Source organism: Diprion similis, chromosome 6 (assembly GCF_021155765.1).
Source record: "Diprion similis isolate iyDipSimi1 chromosome 6, iyDipSimi1.1, whole genome shotgun sequence".
In the NCBI taxonomy this organism is placed as follows: domain Eukaryota; kingdom Metazoa; phylum Arthropoda; class Insecta; order Hymenoptera; family Diprionidae; genus Diprion; species Diprion similis.
In genome coordinates, this window is record NC_060110.1 from 22,854,229 (window position 1) to 22,873,278 (window position 19,050).

The 19,050-nt window shown below is 38.2% G+C and overlaps 1 protein-coding gene across 8 annotated transcripts in view; it reads left to right on the plus strand.

The window, feature by feature from the left end:
• LOC124406708 (protein turtle-like) overlaps window positions 1-10,057 on the plus strand; it is a 113,225-nt gene extending 103,168 nt beyond the window's left edge. For 2 of the 8 annotated variants that reach the window (XM_046882234.1, XM_046882235.1), the window contains 4 exons: window positions 184-372; window positions 1,542-1,769; window positions 2,724-2,817; window positions 8,930-10,057. In XM_046882234.1, the coding sequence (XP_046738190.1) occupies window positions 184-372; window positions 1,542-1,769; window positions 2,724-2,817; window positions 8,930-10,055 (1,637 nt within the window). In that variant the 3' untranslated portion in view covers window positions 10,056-10,057. Of the gene's footprint in view, window positions 1-183; window positions 373-1,541; window positions 1,770-2,723; window positions 2,818-6,800; window positions 6,829-7,938; window positions 8,000-8,929 lie in introns of those variants that run through there. The other 6 variants (XM_046882236.1, XM_046882238.1, XM_046882237.1 and 3 more) reach the window with 6 other exon arrangements.
• Window positions 10,058-19,050: the final 8,993 nt, after the last annotated feature.

The window sequence follows — 19,050 nt, forward strand, 5'->3', positions numbered from 1 at the left end:
ATTGCTAGTGAGTTTTTTTTGGTCTCGGAAATTCATGCATCACATGTACCGCAGACGCGTATTTTCATCCGGATGATTCGCAACGATTTTTTGCAATTATCGCGCAATATCCACCCTTTAAACGTGGCTAAAATCCAGCAGAGATATTCCTCATCTACAACGTCTGTGTATATATATAACCAGGACCTAAACCGGGTCCGCCGAGAAATTTGACGGTAACCGAAGTCAGCAACGGATTTCTCATCACATGGCAACAACCTCTGGAGAGGAGCCACCTGGTACAGTCCTACACCATAAAGTACAAAACTGACGCCCAGTGGAAAACGCTCAACAAAGGACGACAAATTCGTCCCGAGGAAACCAGCTTCCTGGGTAAGACCAATTTCCGATATTCAACAACCATATACGGGGCAAGTTTCGTAATTCGTCAAGTCCTTTAGTCACAATATGAATGTGTCTTCGTACAGACGATGACGATTGCGAGCCAAAGATCGTTGTTCGCCATTACAGTGACGAGTATCACCCGCAAACACCATGACGAAGAGTCTTGACGTCTCTTGAAGTTCTCATCAGGCTTTTCCCAAGACAGAATAATGCAGGAGTAAAGCTGGAATAGAGAACTCGCCTCGCTTCCCATAATACTTAGGCAATGTATGATTCAGATGGATGTGATGCTCGAGCTGTGAATCTGCGAGCAATTCTCACCCGAGACTTCCTCCTCACGGATGAAGGAGGATTTCTATCCTCCGGATATTCAATTACATATTCCCTGTGTGTGTGTGTGTGTGTGTGTGTGGATGACTGCCTGTAATATATATCCTTGGTCTCTCGGTTCCTCGAGTCTCTACGGAGAAATTCTTGACTAGGCAATATCGCGGCCGGAGGTCTGCCGCTTCTGGGCGCCATACGTTCCCCTTCTCTTTACCATGTATTAATTAAATTCACCCAAACGCATGTAGCACGTATCCATACGCGTGGCTTTTGCACGCGAATATACATCAAAGCTAATATTATATTCAACCACCTTCTCTCCCGCCACCTACGGCGATATTTGTTTGTACTAGGGTTGAATAATTTCATTGATTTCAGTGCCAGGCAGGCGGAGGATAAACGAGGAAAATGTTCACATGTTTGCTCACTTGCTTCCGAATAACCATAATCGCTATTCTGTTTTCAAAGAAAGTTCTCGTAATCACTCTAAGAATCAAATGTTTCATTTTCCACTACTTGCTTGAAGCGTGTGTGTGTGTGTGTGTGTGTGTGTGTGTGTGTGACCAATTTTTCGTCCAACCATGTATCAAGAATGAATGAAAAATTTTTGAAGATCTTGGTATAAATCGACGCGGCTTTTTTTGACTTGTCAGAACTGATTAGGTTTTGGATTCGATGGGTCCGTTGGTTTTCGAGTGCCTTGAATTGTGACAAGATTAGAAAAAGTAACCATTTCGTTTAATAATCTGTTTCTCATCCATAAAGGTCAGCCAGATTAAGCACTTCTATTTTGTATTCTTCTAACAAAAACCATGATGTTATTTCAACAGTAAAAAGTCTGGTCGGAGGACGGACGTACCACTTCCAAGTCTTCGCGAATTCGGAAACAAACTACGGGGCCAGCGACCAAGTGAAGTTTCCGGTTCCAGCGAGGGTAAAGCACAAAGCGATAACCGCCGGGGTGGTTGGCGGCATCCTGTTCTTCATCGTGGCGATAATCCTGAGCATATGCGCGGTGAAGATATGCAACAAACGGAAACGACGAAAACAGGAGAAAGGTACGCCTCGTGGCGGTTCACGTTAAAATCACCTTACTACATTAGCCCGTATCTTCGCTCACGGTCATTCGCTCCCATCCCCATAAAAAAAAAACAACAAAATGAAAAAAGAAAAGAGAAAAAAAAACAACAAAAAACAAACAAACCGCGAATCGGAAGGCAACCTTGCCTTCGAAACTAATCATTTAACGAACATGATTGTCCGTCCCGGGCTCGCTTCTATGCCTGACATAGTTTGAAATCAGCCATGCCTTATCAAGGCACACCTGACGTAGCCCTGGTTAGGTTAAATTCAGGCATGTCTGGCCCTTTGCAGGCACCTAATGTGACCCTGAATAAACCTGACACATTGCAAGTACCGCGAGCAGCCACCAGGCGTCGTGATAATGCTTGGCGTTCTCGTGATAGAAAAATCGAGTCACTTGTGATAAAAGTATGGCCATTTACCTGCACAATCATTGAAAATATCATATCGCAGTCTATTAATATTTTAGAGACTTGCTTGTCAGATATCAGATGTTAATTTTTGGGTAGCCTTACATCTGCATCTGTGTAAAAGTGAGTAATTTGCTTAGTTCTTTCAATAATCAATAAATCTGAATAATCGATGCCTGAATTTGATCAGGTCCTTCCTTGAACCAGCTCTGATAAACGCCTGATGAGGCCTAGTCAGGATCTAGCCATCGTACCTGAACTACATTTCTGATCATGGCCTTGTCTGAACCCGATGAAAATTTTTAAACGACAAAAGACGAAGCGGAAACTGTTGAGGCTGCGGAATTTATTAATCGGAATAAGAATCTTAGAGCCCGGGACTGATTTTCCCTCTTATTGCTTTGCGGCAAGGTTAGACGCGGTTTTTGCGGGATTTTTGGCGTGTGACGTTTGCGTCGAACAGGCAAGCACCAGACACCTGAACACTTGCGTGGTTAACATAGTTTTGTAACATTGTAGAACTGCTTTCAGCGTATAACATGGTGGCCTGCCGAGTCACTGATTCAAGGAACGGCGCAGGGCAGGGCCCCCAGGGAACAGTGCCTTTGAAAAAGTGAGTCTTTCAGTGTTAACTCACCGGATGTTACTCCAGATGTAACCACCGTACATAGAATAGTCCTCGACGATGTTGTACTTGCAAATACTTTTCATTAACTTACTGTGTTCAAGCTCGGAAACGCGTCCGCGAAAGTATTTGTTCTAACAAAAAGTTCGGGAAGCTCGTGCGTTCAAGTTTTCACTTGATTTCCTCCATACTCAGAAATATGATATCGATCCTTTACCAACAATTGTGAGATTCTTGGTAATTTTTAGCTCTTGGCAAAATTTATCTACCTTTCAATGGAAACCATTTTTCATCTCTAAAAACATTATTCTTATTTACGAGATAATTCATTTCTAAAAGGAAAGACGAAGAAATTTGTTACGACGGAATAAAAGAACTTCTTGAAACCTTGATTTTCAATGTATATTTAATTTCACGAACAAAAATTTATCAGAATCGTATTTATTGACCGTATGAACGTAAATCTAAATCATTGATTAACGTAACGAAAGGAAGATATAACTTTTGCAAAAATTAGTAGCGGAGAATTGTGTGACAAATTTTTAATCACATACATATAATTGCAAGTACAATATTTCACAAGCATAATATACACATGATTAGTAAAATAGAGTTTAAGTCCCTTATAATAGGTGACTACAATATAATGATTATAACCTTATACACAACGATAATAGTAAGAAAACCTTTAACCAATGATAGCAAAATGTGTATATACACATATCATTGTCACGGGTGATATGTATATATATGATAAATATGTAATGTATTCTATACATACTATACATGTAATATTCTCCAGTGTCTGACTCATGTGAATTCTCTTTCACTTATACCTTATATCTGAAAACCATACGACTAAGCTTTTAGAAAAATAGAAAGAAAAAAAATAGTAAACAGACGTTTATTTAAAAAATAAATAAAATGAATAACGAGCAGGCAGACTAAACCGCAGCAGAGGTATTTTGGACGAAGAGGAGTGGCTTTTTGCAACATGCTATTGAAAAAAAAAAAAATATTGAGAAGTCTAAAAGAAACAAAAAAAAAAAAAAAAAACAATCCCTAGATTTTCATCTTCCCAGGAGAAAGCGGTATCTTCCGACGAACCGAATCGTATAAATAAAAGTAATCCCACCAATGTATCAGTCCCCTTCAAAAAAGGACTGAATTCAAAATGTGTACTCAAGAAGAAAAAAGAAAATAATTGTCAATTATTATTTAAGGGCATCCAAAAGTCCACAATACGACTGCAGTGATGCCTATTCTGGATTATCTTTGGTTATTGCCATTTCTCCGTTTCTTTTTTTTTATCTTCTTCTTCTTTCTTCGTCCCTTTCCTTATTTAATCTTTTTTCGTTTTTTATTTTGTCTCGATCACCTTAGTTTATCCTTTTAACTTTTATTCGAAATCGTTTCTGCCGAATACTTTGTTTCTGGTGTAATTTCGTTTCCTATCAGTTCAGTCAACTATCTACAGTTACTTTATTTTCTCATTTCGACGGGGTGCCCAGCAGATCAGATTATACATCAGATTACGTGAACAGACGATGATTTTGACTTCCTTTTCTTGGTTATGAAAAACAAAAATAAAATATAAATATACATTCATGAAAATTTGAAATTATTTGAAAATATAAGTGCGGTTTTTCAACTGTCGTCTGTTGAAAAATTATGTCAACTTTGGAGATTTTTTACTTCTTACCGTCGTTCGAAGAGTTTGGCGGTAATAAGAACTCTACGATTGACAAGTAAATTTTGATTACACCCTTTTACTGGACACCCTAGGTTATTACTTTTATTTGGGAATAATAGTGGGTGATGATTGTTGCGAAACGACCTGACTACAGGGTTCGTAGAATAGAAAAATTCATACACGGCAAAAGGTAACTTTGAATTCGTTCAATCGATTCAATCGAATCATTGAAAATCGTATGTGAGAAAAAGTTTTTGCAACAATCTTCCTCTACCTGCGGTTAATGTTTTATTAACATTATAATTATTTTCCTTAACAACGTGCTTTGAAAATATGTATGATATAGATATATTAAATCTGATAATCGCACGGGAAAGTATGAATCAAATAATAAATCAAATATCCAGAACGGGTTCGACGGTTCAGCCGGTGCCGGCGCGTGTTCAGAGAAAAAAAGAAATAAAAAAGAGAAAAAAAAAAAAAAAATGCAAAGAAAAGAAAAGAAAAAAATTAAATAAATAAAGAAAGAAAGATACGTGTGTAGCGATTACCTAGGCAGCAGCAGCTGCTGGTTCATAGCTATCTGGAAATGAAAATTTGGACACACGCACAAAACTAGGTGTCCTATTGTCCTGTGTGTTCTGTAGGTCGACAAACTTAAACTCGTGCGGCGAGTCAGTATCGACGCTGACCCGTTGCAGCCCGTTGAACCCGCAACCGCAACAACTGCTTCAGAAACCACTTCAGCCACGTCCTCCGCAAGTAGCCCCGGTAACGGGGATCGCGAGTGCGGTAACCGGCCCTGCAAATGCCACTGGCACTGCGGCTACCCCGGACCAGGTTTCCGAGGACGCCTCCTCGAACCACGACCGCGACCATCTAGGGCATCACGCCCATCACGCCCTCCACCTAGATAACAGAGATTACGAGAGCGTCTTTATCATTGAGAGGCGGAACAGTAAGCCGAACCTGCGCTAGCCGAGTAAGAAAAAAAAAAAAAATAAAAAAAAAAAAGAAACCACGGAGAAGCTCGCAGTCGGAGCCTAAGGGCTGACAGGCGAGCCCTGCGTTTCACCCTCCACATCGTCGACGGTACCGTAGATCCGATGCCACCTCGCAAGTTCGGAGGATTCGAAGAGAGCGAAGAGGCGTCTCCAACGAGTACTTTGCAAGAGATGAGGGCACCGATTACCTTCGCCTAGACAAACGCGATGCCTAGTGCCAAACAGCCGAATTATTGTACGACTGCACTGGCTCTTCGGGATTATATATGTATATGTACTTTATGAGTATACACGGAATATGCAACGAACTACGATGCACAGGCAACAAACAAACGAACAAACACCTGCGATGTCTGTCGACGACGACAGCCTCGATATATAGGACGTTAACCATGTCTTCGCCACTAAACCACTACTACTGCCTACTACCTACTACCACTAATCTACTACCACTAATCTACTACCAATTAGGATGATTGTCTTGAACGTAGATGAAAACGATACAGGCAAACGGCTAGGATCACTAGTTCTTCCAGTCAGTACCCTACCTACCTGTTTGGCGGATTAGGGAGTACATAGATAAGCAATAGAAATAGATTATGCCGTATATAACACATCTAGATACTCTATAGATTATTTTTAACAACGTTTCTTATCGAATAGTTTATTCGTATACATATATCGTATGACGTATTAATTTCTGTTTTTTTTATATTATACTTTAGACAGCATCTGTGCCTCTCGAATGAAATTACTTAATTCGTATAGGATGATCGTTATTGAATTTATTTGATTACGTTATGTATTCCTTGTTGAATCTCAGTTTTACATCACCGTCTACATCTCACTTTGGTCGTTTCTTATACTTTTTTGCCTGGCAAAGATATAGGGTCAAAGGGCGTCTCGATGAGAATTTGACGGCGGCTTGGCCACAACCCCTTCCCCTGCCTCTTTGGCCGGAAGAAGACACCCTTTGACCGCGACAGTCTCGAACGCTTCGCTCTATATTTACTCGCTGAACTCACGGTCTCGACTAATTCGGTCTCTAGTTTCACGGTTTGTCACCCCGTCAACTACCCTCCGCCCTTTAAACTCGTCCTGCAGATAAGAGTTAACTCGGGCTTTTGGACGTTTCTCTTTCCTTCCCTTTTCCGGTGTTGATATTCGTTCTACTCGTACGATGACATCGGACAGGAAACGAGGCCTGGTTGGTGGGTCGTGAGCTTCGGCGACGATGTTTGACGATTCTAAATCACTTTTCTCCATCTTTTCAGTTTCTCGATTCTAGACGCCCCATAAGAAGTAGGTACTCCCAAACGTATCCCCGCTTCTGGCATGTATCCAGATAAAAAATCTTATTGCTCCCGCGTTATCAACGCCTCGTCGTCTTGTTTCAATTTCACAATAAGTGCTCCGGGTCTCATTTTCATCATAGCTTATAGGATTTCCAATAATCAATAGGCACTTCTATCTGGATACACGTACACGTTTTACACCGCTCTCTAAGTGTTCCAATCCGATATTGTTTTTCTCTCTTTATCTCTCTCTCTACTTCTTCTTTCTCTCGTGGTACAACTTTGATTGCAACCTTTGTCTTTGCGTTGATTGAACGAACCGAAGCTTCCTTGAATGACGCTGATACCTTACACGTATATTACACAACTAGTACATCTCTCCTACGATTTTTATAACAATTTTTCCTATTTCTCTCTTTATCGGCTCCTTTCCGGAATGGCTACACTATAATGAATAACTATAAAGCTTTACAACTATACGCAAGTAGGTCGGATGCGAATGAAACGATGCGCTTAAGTATATCAGTTCATTTGATGTATCACTGAGGTCCTTAAAATTATTTCTTACACACGTGATATTCACGTGTTTGGACAATTTCCAAATTTCTTTCGATCGATTGGAGGCAAAAATTATTTTTTACAGTCTTCTTCATTTCTTGATACTTTCTTGCAACTTGAGTATTATTTTCACCTCAACTACCACCGCGAAATTCAATGTAAAAGAGGCATAAAGCATGCTCGAAAGGATGCCAATTCTCCTGCGTACCTTTTAAATTTCAACGGTAACATAGAAGTCTCACTTGTATGGTAAACGTCTTTCACCACCTTCGAATTTTCTCGATTGAATTATGCAGCGCCCCGTAATTATATCTATATGCTCCCTACCACCGCCTAGAAAAGTAAAGAGTTCGATTATTTAGCATTTTATATATGATTATTGTTATTATTACCATTATATAGTCATCGCCAGCATATTATTATCATCATTATATTATCATTAAATCATCGTTATTGTTACTATCATTCTTCTCATTATCAGCATATTGATTTTTGTGAATGTAATCGTTGTGTTACAACATTCTCTCTCCCCGATCTTTCCTTGCTGCTGGACCCGAAGGAGGAAAAAAGGTGACGAGTTTCGGAGCACCTAACCACAATTATCACCACATGAAAAGAAAAAGACAAAAATTGAAAAAAATTGAAACATTGAAGATTGCAGAAAAAAAAGAAAGAAAGAAAAAATACATGATCTGAAAAAAAGATTCAAAAAAAGGAAATAGCTAAAAAAAAAAAAAAATCAAAAAAAAATGAGAATCAAATCCAGTCACGCCTTAACCACTTTGCACCGGAACGCGCATGAGCATGTGACTACTTCCTTTCTGCCTGTAATTATTATTATTATTCTGTTATTTCTTGTTCACCTTATAATTTACTTTTCATTTTTATTTATGCTCGTTACTGTTATTGTTGTCGTTCTTGTTCTTGTTGTCGTTGTGTTGTTATTGCTGTTGTTATTTTCTTGTTGCATGTTTTTGTCCAGTGTCAGAGATGCGAGGGAACCAAGTTCGATCACTTTTATCAAAAAAGTGTTCAACCAAATCAATATTATTCGTTTCTTATCTCTAGAGTCAAAATATTTATACTTCAATCTGAACCGATATTGTATCTGTAGATTCGGGATTTGTCATATGGCCAGAAAATGATTCAGATGAAGATTCAAAGGATTTGTAATTGTTCGAGGAGATCAAGAAAGTTTTGCTTTTCTACTTTTCAAACAATTTTTCAACATAATTATTTTCTCAGAGGCCGGATTTCATTTCGGAGTGAAAAAAAAAAAAATGCGGGAAAAAAACATTTTGTGTAAAATTCAAGTAAAAATAAAGGTAAAAATCGACGTAGATACGAAACACCAAAAATTGTTAAAATCTACGACCAAAAATTACGCAAATTCATTCCTACTCGGACAGCGTTCGAGTTCGATTTGTAAACGAGAAACAACAAATCAGAACTGGAATCTCACGACTCGAAGGTTCCCTCGCAGCTCTGCGCGCCCTCGTAACTAATGTTGCAAGCGTGGTGTCTAACAAGCGAAAACCTGTCCACCACAGACCTGGAAAAGGCCGAGTACCAGGTCTAAATCTGCTGCGGGAGAACCTGACGCCGGACACGCCGGACTCGTTGCGGGGCCGTCCGCTGGGTAAGATATCGAGGGCAGCCGACGGGCGTTTCGTCATCGCAGACTCGGTGGGCGGAAGTTCGGGGAACAACAGCATCCTGGACACATCGAGCAGCGACGACGGCGGCTTCCTGCCGAAGACGAGCCGCCTGAACGCCTGCTGGCGGCGCCCCCTTGTGGGAACGAGTCAACTGAGCTTGCGCTCGGACGGCAGCGCCCTCTCGCTGGGCCCGGGACACCCGACGGTCCCAATATCGGCGGGCCCGCGGGCCCCGGCCGTCCACGCAATCGCCTCCCCGCGATTCCTCGCGAGCTCACCTACCGGGCCGCACGTCCCGTGGTCCCCGATGTACTTCAGCGACCTGAGCTCGGTGCGGCAGCCTTCGTCGGGCGAACGCTCCTTCCCGACGCCCCCCGGATACCTCCAGCTCCGTTCGATGCACCAGCGTTACAGTCAGGAACTCCCTTCCCTGAGGGCGATCCACGCCGAATCCCGACGCTTCATCCCCGTCCAACCACTGGCGACTTCGTCCCCCCCCCAGACCGCTGGGAGGCCTAAGGCCCGGCTGCCCCCGCGACACGCGCGCCACGCGCGGAGCGCCCCCGAACTCGCAGCTTCGCCGGACCTCGAGACCTCGCCCGAGAGTCGCAGCAGCAGCAGCGGATTCGGTAGCAAGAACACCTCGCAGCAGAACCAGAGCTCACGCTCTGGCAGCACCGTCGCCGAATGGCGTCCGCCCCCTTATCGACCCCCGCCGCCGCCCCTCATAGGCCGATGGCTCGAGCTCCAGGAGGGCGGAAAGCCGCCGCCCCACAAACCCCTCGACGCCGGCAGCGTCGACGGACACTACGAGTTCGATCCTGTCTCCTGCACCCCCACGCCCACCTCCGCCTCCACCCCCACCAGGGAAGAACGTGTACCTGTTCATCACCCGCCGCCCAGGTACACTCGGGACAACATCGAGGCCAGGGTCCAGGCCATGAAGGCTGAATTCCATCAGTTCAGACAGCGGCAGGCTCGCAGAAGACAGAGTGCGCATCTTGAGAGCGCGTGCTAGTGCAATCGATTTAAAAACAGCGTTCGCGTTTTTTACGGGTTTTGTTTTTTACTGTAATTAATCTCTATCTTTCTCTTTCTCTCTCTCTCTCTCTATCTCTCGCTCGCTCGCTATTATTCTTCTCAAAACGCATTTCATTTCACCCTGCAAGGACTGATCGCCGCATGATATTGTTAAATACAGCATTAAGAGAATTTCTTTTTCTTTCCAAAGTCCTGGGGGTGTGAAACCGACGAGATTTTTCTTTTCCCCCTATCTTTATTCGTCAAATTTAAATCTATTCATTTTTATCTTTCTTCATTTTGTTCGCATTTCAAATGTACCTTATTATCGTTATATATCTACCTTCAAACACGAGGGATTCCGCCTGTGTCTGCGTTACGTATACATACCTACATACATAACATTATATATATAATAAACGAAAAAAGATGAATAAAAATGTAAACCGTGTTGGGGAAGAAAAAGTCTACGTGAGTAATAATTACGACAGAAAGTTTATTCCCGAGTGATTATATAACACACGTACGCAGCAGTCGAGTAATTTCGTTTCTGCCGATACTTTCATAGGCTCAATGAAAGTATTGTCGTAACGATCATCCCTTGGACAGTACGAGGTGCAACCCGATCAGTTGCAAGAATCGTAGTAAAAAAAGTAAGAACTAAAGCGGAAGTTGAAAATTTATTACGATAAATATGACGAATGAATGAAATATGCAGTAAAATAAATGAATGAATAATATACTCCAAAGAAATTGTACCACGTGCTTGATATATCTTTAAACGAAATAAATGAAAAAAAAAAAAAAACACAAAAAATAATATGAATAAGAGATAAGAAAAGGAAAGCAAAATGAAGCAGAACAAAGAAAAGAAAAAACAAACATGCGTAATAAGAACGAAGAGGAAAAAACCAATTAAATAATAATTTAATCGTAAATTAATAAATGAATAACAAATAAGTGAATAAATAAATATTAATATTTAAATTTAAGAGCAATGGACTCGAGTTGATGATGAGAAAAAAAAGTGATATTAGGCCGGAGCTTGCCTCTCGAGATCGCTTAAGGACACAATACACACACATTCGTACTGCACTGCCTGTTTAGGGTTTCGCTAGCGACCCAACGTATTATCGGCACAATAATTTTTCCTAAGCATCGTATAACATGAAGATAAATAAATTTGAAAAAAAATAAAAAATATATATATACATATATATATATATATATATATACATAATATTAATTTGAAAGGAAAGAGAGAAGGATAAAAACAAGAAAGGACGGATGGACAAGGGAAAATACAAGGAACGAAAGGAAACTCTCGCGATTGAGTTTCGTTTCAACGTTGGTGAAGTGTTAGGAATTTAAGATATACAAAAACAAAGAAAAAAACTGAAAAAGGAGGGAAAAAAAACATCTAACAAATGCATGTTTTCGCCTGCCTTTTTCTTTTCGACAGCGACAAGGGAACCAGTTATAATCTAAAATTCATACTGAAATACCAGAAGAACACAGAATCGTTTGAGAAAAAGTCTCTGCTAACCGGTAAAAAAGAAAATATTGTTGTATAAAATATTAAAGAACTAGAAAAAAAATGCTTTTTTTGCAAATCATTATACAGCGATAATAAAATCCTTAAAAATTTACCAGATTCAAAAAACGAGTGGCAAAATAATGTAGCTTGACTTTTCATTGCCCTAAGGAATGGCCTTTTCCGTTATACGAAATACGTTCTCCGTTTGTCAAAATATCGACCCTCTGGTTCCCTTGAGCGTAAAATTTCGGCTGGAAAAATATGATCGTTCGGATCAGAGCCGAAAGAGTCAGTGTATAAAAAATAAAGTTGAAATTCGGAATGCCGAGTAGTCGATAGAATTGTACAGTCCGAGAAGAACACCTACAGTGTACGTATATGAATGGTAAACGAAACGAAATGTAACGAAATGAATCCCACCCAGTTGTCACCAAACGCATTGTATCAAATCACGTAACGTACATAGGCTTCGACTGATGGGGAAGGAAAGGATCGAATCTGGAAAAGCCAGTGTACCTGTAGCCGCCATATTGTTATAACCTCATCCAGAAGCAGGTGTCGCCTGATTTAAAGGGGCTCGACTTTTCCGTACAGTTTATTCGTATAATATACATTATGTATATATATATATATATATATACATACGTACATTATAGTACACGCATATATACGTAAGTTATTTATTTATTTTAATTATACGTTATGTACTTAGGAAGCTGCAGTATTCATTTGATACGGTACGTTTCACCGTAACAGATATATACCTACAGATATTTATATATACATAAATTATGTTATATTAGGTATTAGTACATCTTAATTATGTTGTACCGAAAATTTGATCTCGGTTTTTTTTAAATTCTCATTATCGCGGTTTTTTCTTATATTAAATTCATAAGCATTTCATTACGACGAATGAACTGATGAATGATTATTATTCTCAAGGTGACGATGATATTGAAAAAGAAGCAAAATTCGAAACGTTTATAAAGGAAAAAAAAAAAAAAAAAACACACACACACACGGAAACAGTTAAAATTCCTGGACAGAGGTAATAGGTCCGCGGCCCTTTGGCTTCCCAGATTGCCTTCGTTCCTCACCAGCCAAGCAAACGATATACATATTTATACGCATACAGTACATATAAATATGTATACTTTTACATACATTATACATTTTAATTTTTTTATAGTACAAAAAGGAGGATAAAAAAATAAATGAAAAAATAAGGAACAAACATTTTTTCATATATTATATATGCACGCATACAGATTTGCGCATTCGCGTCGTATTATATGTAGGTATGCGAATATATTATACATGTGTATATATATATATATATATATACATATACACATATATGTATATATAATATACCTATACGTATATACATATATTATATACTAGGCGCAAACAGATGGATAATCTGTATAATTATACTATATGTATATACATTGTGAATGATAATGATCTATTACTATTATTTTTATTATTAATATTATTATTATTATTATTGTTACCCTTATTATTATTATTATTAGCGAGGGCCCTATACTCACGATTCAACTATACTTTGACGTACAGAATACACATAATGATATGACTAGGTATATTATAATAAAAGTGAAACAACAAAGAGAAGAAGAAGAAGACGAAGAAGAAGAAGAAGAAAGAACGAATGCGAAACGGTGTTAACAAATTGTGTAGTGGTAATTCGGATGAAAAAAAAAATTTAAAAAAAAAACAACAAAAAACAGAACTTAAGGAGGTGACACAGAGAGTACCAATATTCTAAAGTAATTCTAATAATTGAATTAATAATTTGATATATAAATTGTAATTGATATTGTAAATCGTAACGATATACGTAGCGTGTAGTGTATAATCAACGAGACGACGAAGATATTAATTAATTATTATTATACATTATATAGGCATAATACACGAACACAAACATACGTATTGAAAAATTTAAGAAATGTTTTTAATATTAGGACTCGACGGTCCTGTTGCTGTTGTATCATATTAGATATTAAAACATAGTTTATAATAAAGAATAATAATAATAAAGAATAATAATAATAATAATAATAATTACAATATTATTGTTTGATTGATATTAAAGAAAATAACAATAGCCACTAATAATTCGATTGATAATAGTAATGATAATTATAATGATAATATATTGGATGTATGTGATGTATAATCCAATGGCTTCGACACGTCGAGATTAAGGATCGTTTGACTATTGCTTCGTAACTTGAACGACCAATATCAGGTATCTGTTCTTAAATTATTATCAAACGTAAAATATATTTTGTGTGTCTCTTTGATTATATATTGATAGAATCGAAACGTTATTATTAATGATAATTCCAAGAATTTCATCCAGGTATCTAAAATCGAAATGAATAAATGTAAAAACGATTATCCAATATCAACGATCATAGCAATCGTTGAGTATTGCGATAGATCAAAATCCCGATATGTCGTAGCCGCGTGGTGCAAGATAAGCCAAGTAATTTAAACGCCGGCTGGCAGCCTCCGTCAGTCGTCGTTTTCCGGCTCCTTCTTTTTTCTCACTTTTTCATTTTTTACAATTTCGTTGCAACATTCATTTTTTCGATTTTCTCGACGACTCTGTATGATTATATATATATATATATATATATTTATACATGCGTACATATACATACATAATTTATAGGCGTATTTAAGTAACGTGTAGATATATCATAGCTAGATACAACGATCTCAATAAAAGAGAGAAAGAATACGATGAAAATAAAAACACACGCGGATCGCTAAAAAAAATTATATTATAAATATATATATATATATATATATACATATAAATAATATATACAGAGTGACCCCGGACTCTCGCTCCATAGCCTACCAATGTGTTCTTCGTTAAGATCTCGTTTTTATCATTTCTCGTACGGGATTGGTCAATTTCAAACGGCTGTTATTCGCAAACGACGAATTTCCTATAAAAATTAAAAAATGTTTCAGTCGCATTTTTTTCATGAGGAACACATACGTGAGTAGCCTGTCGTGCGATCGTCCTGGATCACCCTGTATATAGTCGTAATATAAATGTGCGTATATGTATATGTATATGTATATACATTAGTTAATCGTACACTCGTAAGAAGGCTATGGTTGAATCGTGAATTTGTTTGTAACCACATTGATTTTTCTATTATTATTATTATTCATTATTATCATTATTATTATTATTAATATTATTACTATTATTATACGAATATTATTATAACAGGTTTTGCATTTAATATATTTAAAAGTCAAAATCAGCAACAATTAAAAATGTATAGGAGGAAGAAAAAAAGATCAAATTACGTTCCTGAGAGCCATAATCGTGACGCTGCCACGTATGTACGTGTGATGTTGCCTGACGTTAGTACAAAAAAGTTTAATTGTATGTATAATAAAATAATGACAAAGCGCGCGCGATTATAAATCAGTTTTGCGATTCTTCGTTTCAACGTAATTGTATGCATAACGATATGATAACGTTTATGTACAAATAAGAAAAAGAAATCAAGATACTGCTGACGGTAAATCGAGTATACGAATAAAAATACTTACGGTATGACATAAAATGAGAAAAGTTCGCAAGCAGTAAAAAAGCGTAGAGAAATGATTACCGGACGGGATTCTATACTCGTGTAAAAATGAATGAAAGACTACGAGACGATTTGATGGTAAAGATATGATCAATCTAACGGTGCAATCGAAGGGCTCTCGGGTACAATAATTTATTTACACTTTTTCTTTGTGACCAGTGTTACATTGGTTGGGGATGGAACATGTCTGAATTTCAGCAAGTACAAGTGAATTTCAAATTCGAACACAGATTCGATTTCCAGTCAAATATGAATTTTAATCCGAAACTCATGTACTCTGATTCAATTTATTGGTTCTCTTTTTTATTTTAGTAGGTACAAGTACCTATACATATATCAATTACATTTCAAGAAAAAGGACGGACACCAAATATTTCTTTAGTTTTGTTTTTTTTCTCTCTCTTCTCTTCGTTTATTTTTCACTGCGAACAATTCAATTTGCAAGATTTTATTAGATGCAATGTATAATCTCATTTCAATCAAATATCCAGCGAATTACATCAATCATCAGCGCTCTGTAAACTTGGTCGCAAAGTCAAAAGCCAATTTAGTGATATTAATTACAATTTAATGATGAATAACATCGTTATTTGTGAGAACAAACAAAACCTATCTTTATTTCTGAGTACAATTTTATTGTTATATTGGTTTATTATTATTATTATTATTATTATTATTATTATTATTAATTTTGTATTATTTTCTTTCCTACGTTTTCATCTAAATGTAATTATTTTATATTTTTTTATGTCATTCAATGTGCTGCGCAATCGATGTATACATATATATATGTATATATACACACATATATATATATATATATTATATATTATATAATATACAGTGAGTTTCTTTATCTGCAGAACGATCCGTGCCCTTTATTCAAGCAACCGGCGTTACAGCTCTTATCTCAGGTTGAGCATCGTACCCTGCCACGTTCATATATCATTTGTTTAAACAATAATTAGGATGGCCGTCGTAGGATACGACGCTCAACGTGAAATGAGATATGTTGTAACGCTGGTTGCTTGAATAAGGCGCGCAGATCGTTCAGCAGATAAAGAAACTCACTGTACATATGGTATAATACAAGTATACACACACATATATTATACGATCGCACGATTAAATTGTCATTATACACATATAACATAACAATATTATTTTTCTGAAACCTCATTACCCTTATATTGTACACACAAACACATATATTTTTCTTTCTTGCGTCCCCTCTCCCTGAGAAAAAAACACATTCGAAAACATACTATCTAGGACAAATTGTAGACAATTTATTATCAAATAAAATGAAATAAATGAAATTTGAAATGACTTACCGAATGAGGGACTTTCGGTAATTTGTATCTGTTTTCAGAAACCCAAAAAAAAATATCATCTATAAATGTGAAATCAAAATGCAAAGCATGGGGAAATGTATACCCTATCAAATTCAAATGACGGCCAGTTATAGAAGAATTCCCAGGCTGACCTTTCAGGTACGTAAAATTCTATCACTCCAAGACTCTTATGTACGCGAATCAACGTGACTGCCAATAATATCGTCTCGTGCTGATCCGTCTCAGAAAATTATTATCAAAGATAAAGATCCATTAGGTACGAGCACCTCGCAGTTGGTACTAATGGCCGTCCCTACCTCCGAGCCGCTGCCACTCCGTCATTCATGTCAGTCGCAATCACTCATTCCTATAATGATTCTAACTGCACGCGAACCCGTTTCAATCCAAGGATCACCCTCTGCGTACGTACGCTCGAAGATGAATCTAATTGAACCTGCGACGTGGGCTGAGTATCTATATTTTTTAACTTATTGTCACGTCTGATTGAATACAAACGTCTAGCCGAACGTTGAGACTCGGACACCATCAGATTGCTGAACGCATAACCTCAAAGAGTCGTATTTATTTATAAAAGTAGTTTTTCTTCGCATTTTCCTTGGCAAATCGATCGAGTATAGTGAAGTAAAGATCTACCAGCCTGCGCGATGATTTCCAGGCTTCGATACTCGCAAAATTCGCCTGAAACGATCAGCTGATCGCTTTTCCCGGCGCCATATTGCTCAGTCGCTCTCATGCGTTGTGACAAATGTAATTTTAAATTTTGGTGAAATATTACGGAGCTGTCATTGGGGAGTAGATTTCGTAAGCAACGAACCAGGCTACTAAAAAAATTTCTACACCTACATGTGCGCACAGTTCGTCTGATTGATCCAAATTATGATAATTTCCATGATTTTACATTCCGTTGGGCACGAGACACGACGCGCGTCCTAAAACCGGAGCGCCACTTGTGGCTAGAAAGGCTAAATATTTAGGGCAAATTCAGCCTCCCTCTGACGGCTTGTTTGGCGTGGCGTGGGTAGAGAATGAAGTTAAAAGATGTATCATACCTATTACACAAACAAGCAAGGTTTGCAAAAAGACGAGCTGCACTCGTTCGTGCTGCGCATGGATGTAATTATTGTCAGAGAACTTTTTTAGGAATTCATTCAACGCATTGATTTCCACTAATTCAAAAGCAGCCAATGAAAGATGGCGGTCCACGCGAACCGGCCCATTATCTCAACAGAGTGACAAGGCTGTGGGCAGTCAATGCAGGCATGGAACGGATGTGACGTCACCTGAGGTCAGCCACGCAGCTATGAATAGCTCGAGAGAAACAGATTGGCTGGACCATACGATGAAAAAATTTTTAATTCCTATTCGACAAATAAAAATTATAAAAAGGAAAAAGGATATCGCGTCTCGAGAATCGATCGTACAGAATTAGGATGGAAAATTAAGAAGTAAAATTTTCGGAATCAATGCGAACTTGCAGGGTGGTTTTCAAACTGAACAACACCTCGATTGTTTAATTCTTCAAATTGCAAACAAGACCAACAGATTTTTTTCCCCTTCAAAATACCTGTTCCTGAATATTTAAAGTTTGGTACGTACACATGCAAGGACGAATTTACATACGGCTGGTAGAGAGAAAATGAAGTCTGACATTCCGGCTTTTTTGAATAACATAACGAAGTGGATTATATTCTTATTAATTTTATTCCAAACAGTATCTCAATTTTCCAAAATATTTGACGTATTCACTGTGTTAGATTTCTATTCCAAAGAATCTTTTCTGTGTTTCCATCTTCTCTCTGATCCATTCAACTAAAGTTTGAATCCCGATATTTCTCGAGATAATTGGCAGTCTGAAACCAAGGGTAAAGAATAGCTAAAAATTAAATATTCGGAAACACAATCCTGTTGTTAGGAGTCTGCGGAACGCTGCGAGATACTTGTTTGACCTGGAAACCAGCCGATGTTTACATCCTGGTTCGACTTAATCCTACTGCAAGCGGAAGAAGCGTATTAACCTCTAGGCTTAAGAATTGAAATACGAGATGACTTGGAATTCGCTATTGAGCTATGAAGATGACGTTGGTATAACGTTACTTCGCACCTTCAGGACTGTTCGAAATTTAGCAAACTATGCCAAACAACCATGTACTTATAATTCGCAAAACCAGCTCCTTTAAAGGCGTTTCGTTACGCTAACGTTAATTCAGCTTCAAATTACCGTCTAAGCAATCCGAGGCCGTTTGTTTTCCACACGCATCTCGCACTTGAAAAATAAAATCACTCGCATCTAAGGGCGAGTTTATAACCTTACGTTCTTCGTCAGCGAGGTTGTAGGTACCCAGTAAGAAAGTGTGACGTGTGGCACTCGCATTCTCGAGGCTTTAAGCAGCCATTAAGAGCCGCATCCAACGTCCCAAAGTGAGTTACAGCGTAACATCGTTGAGATTG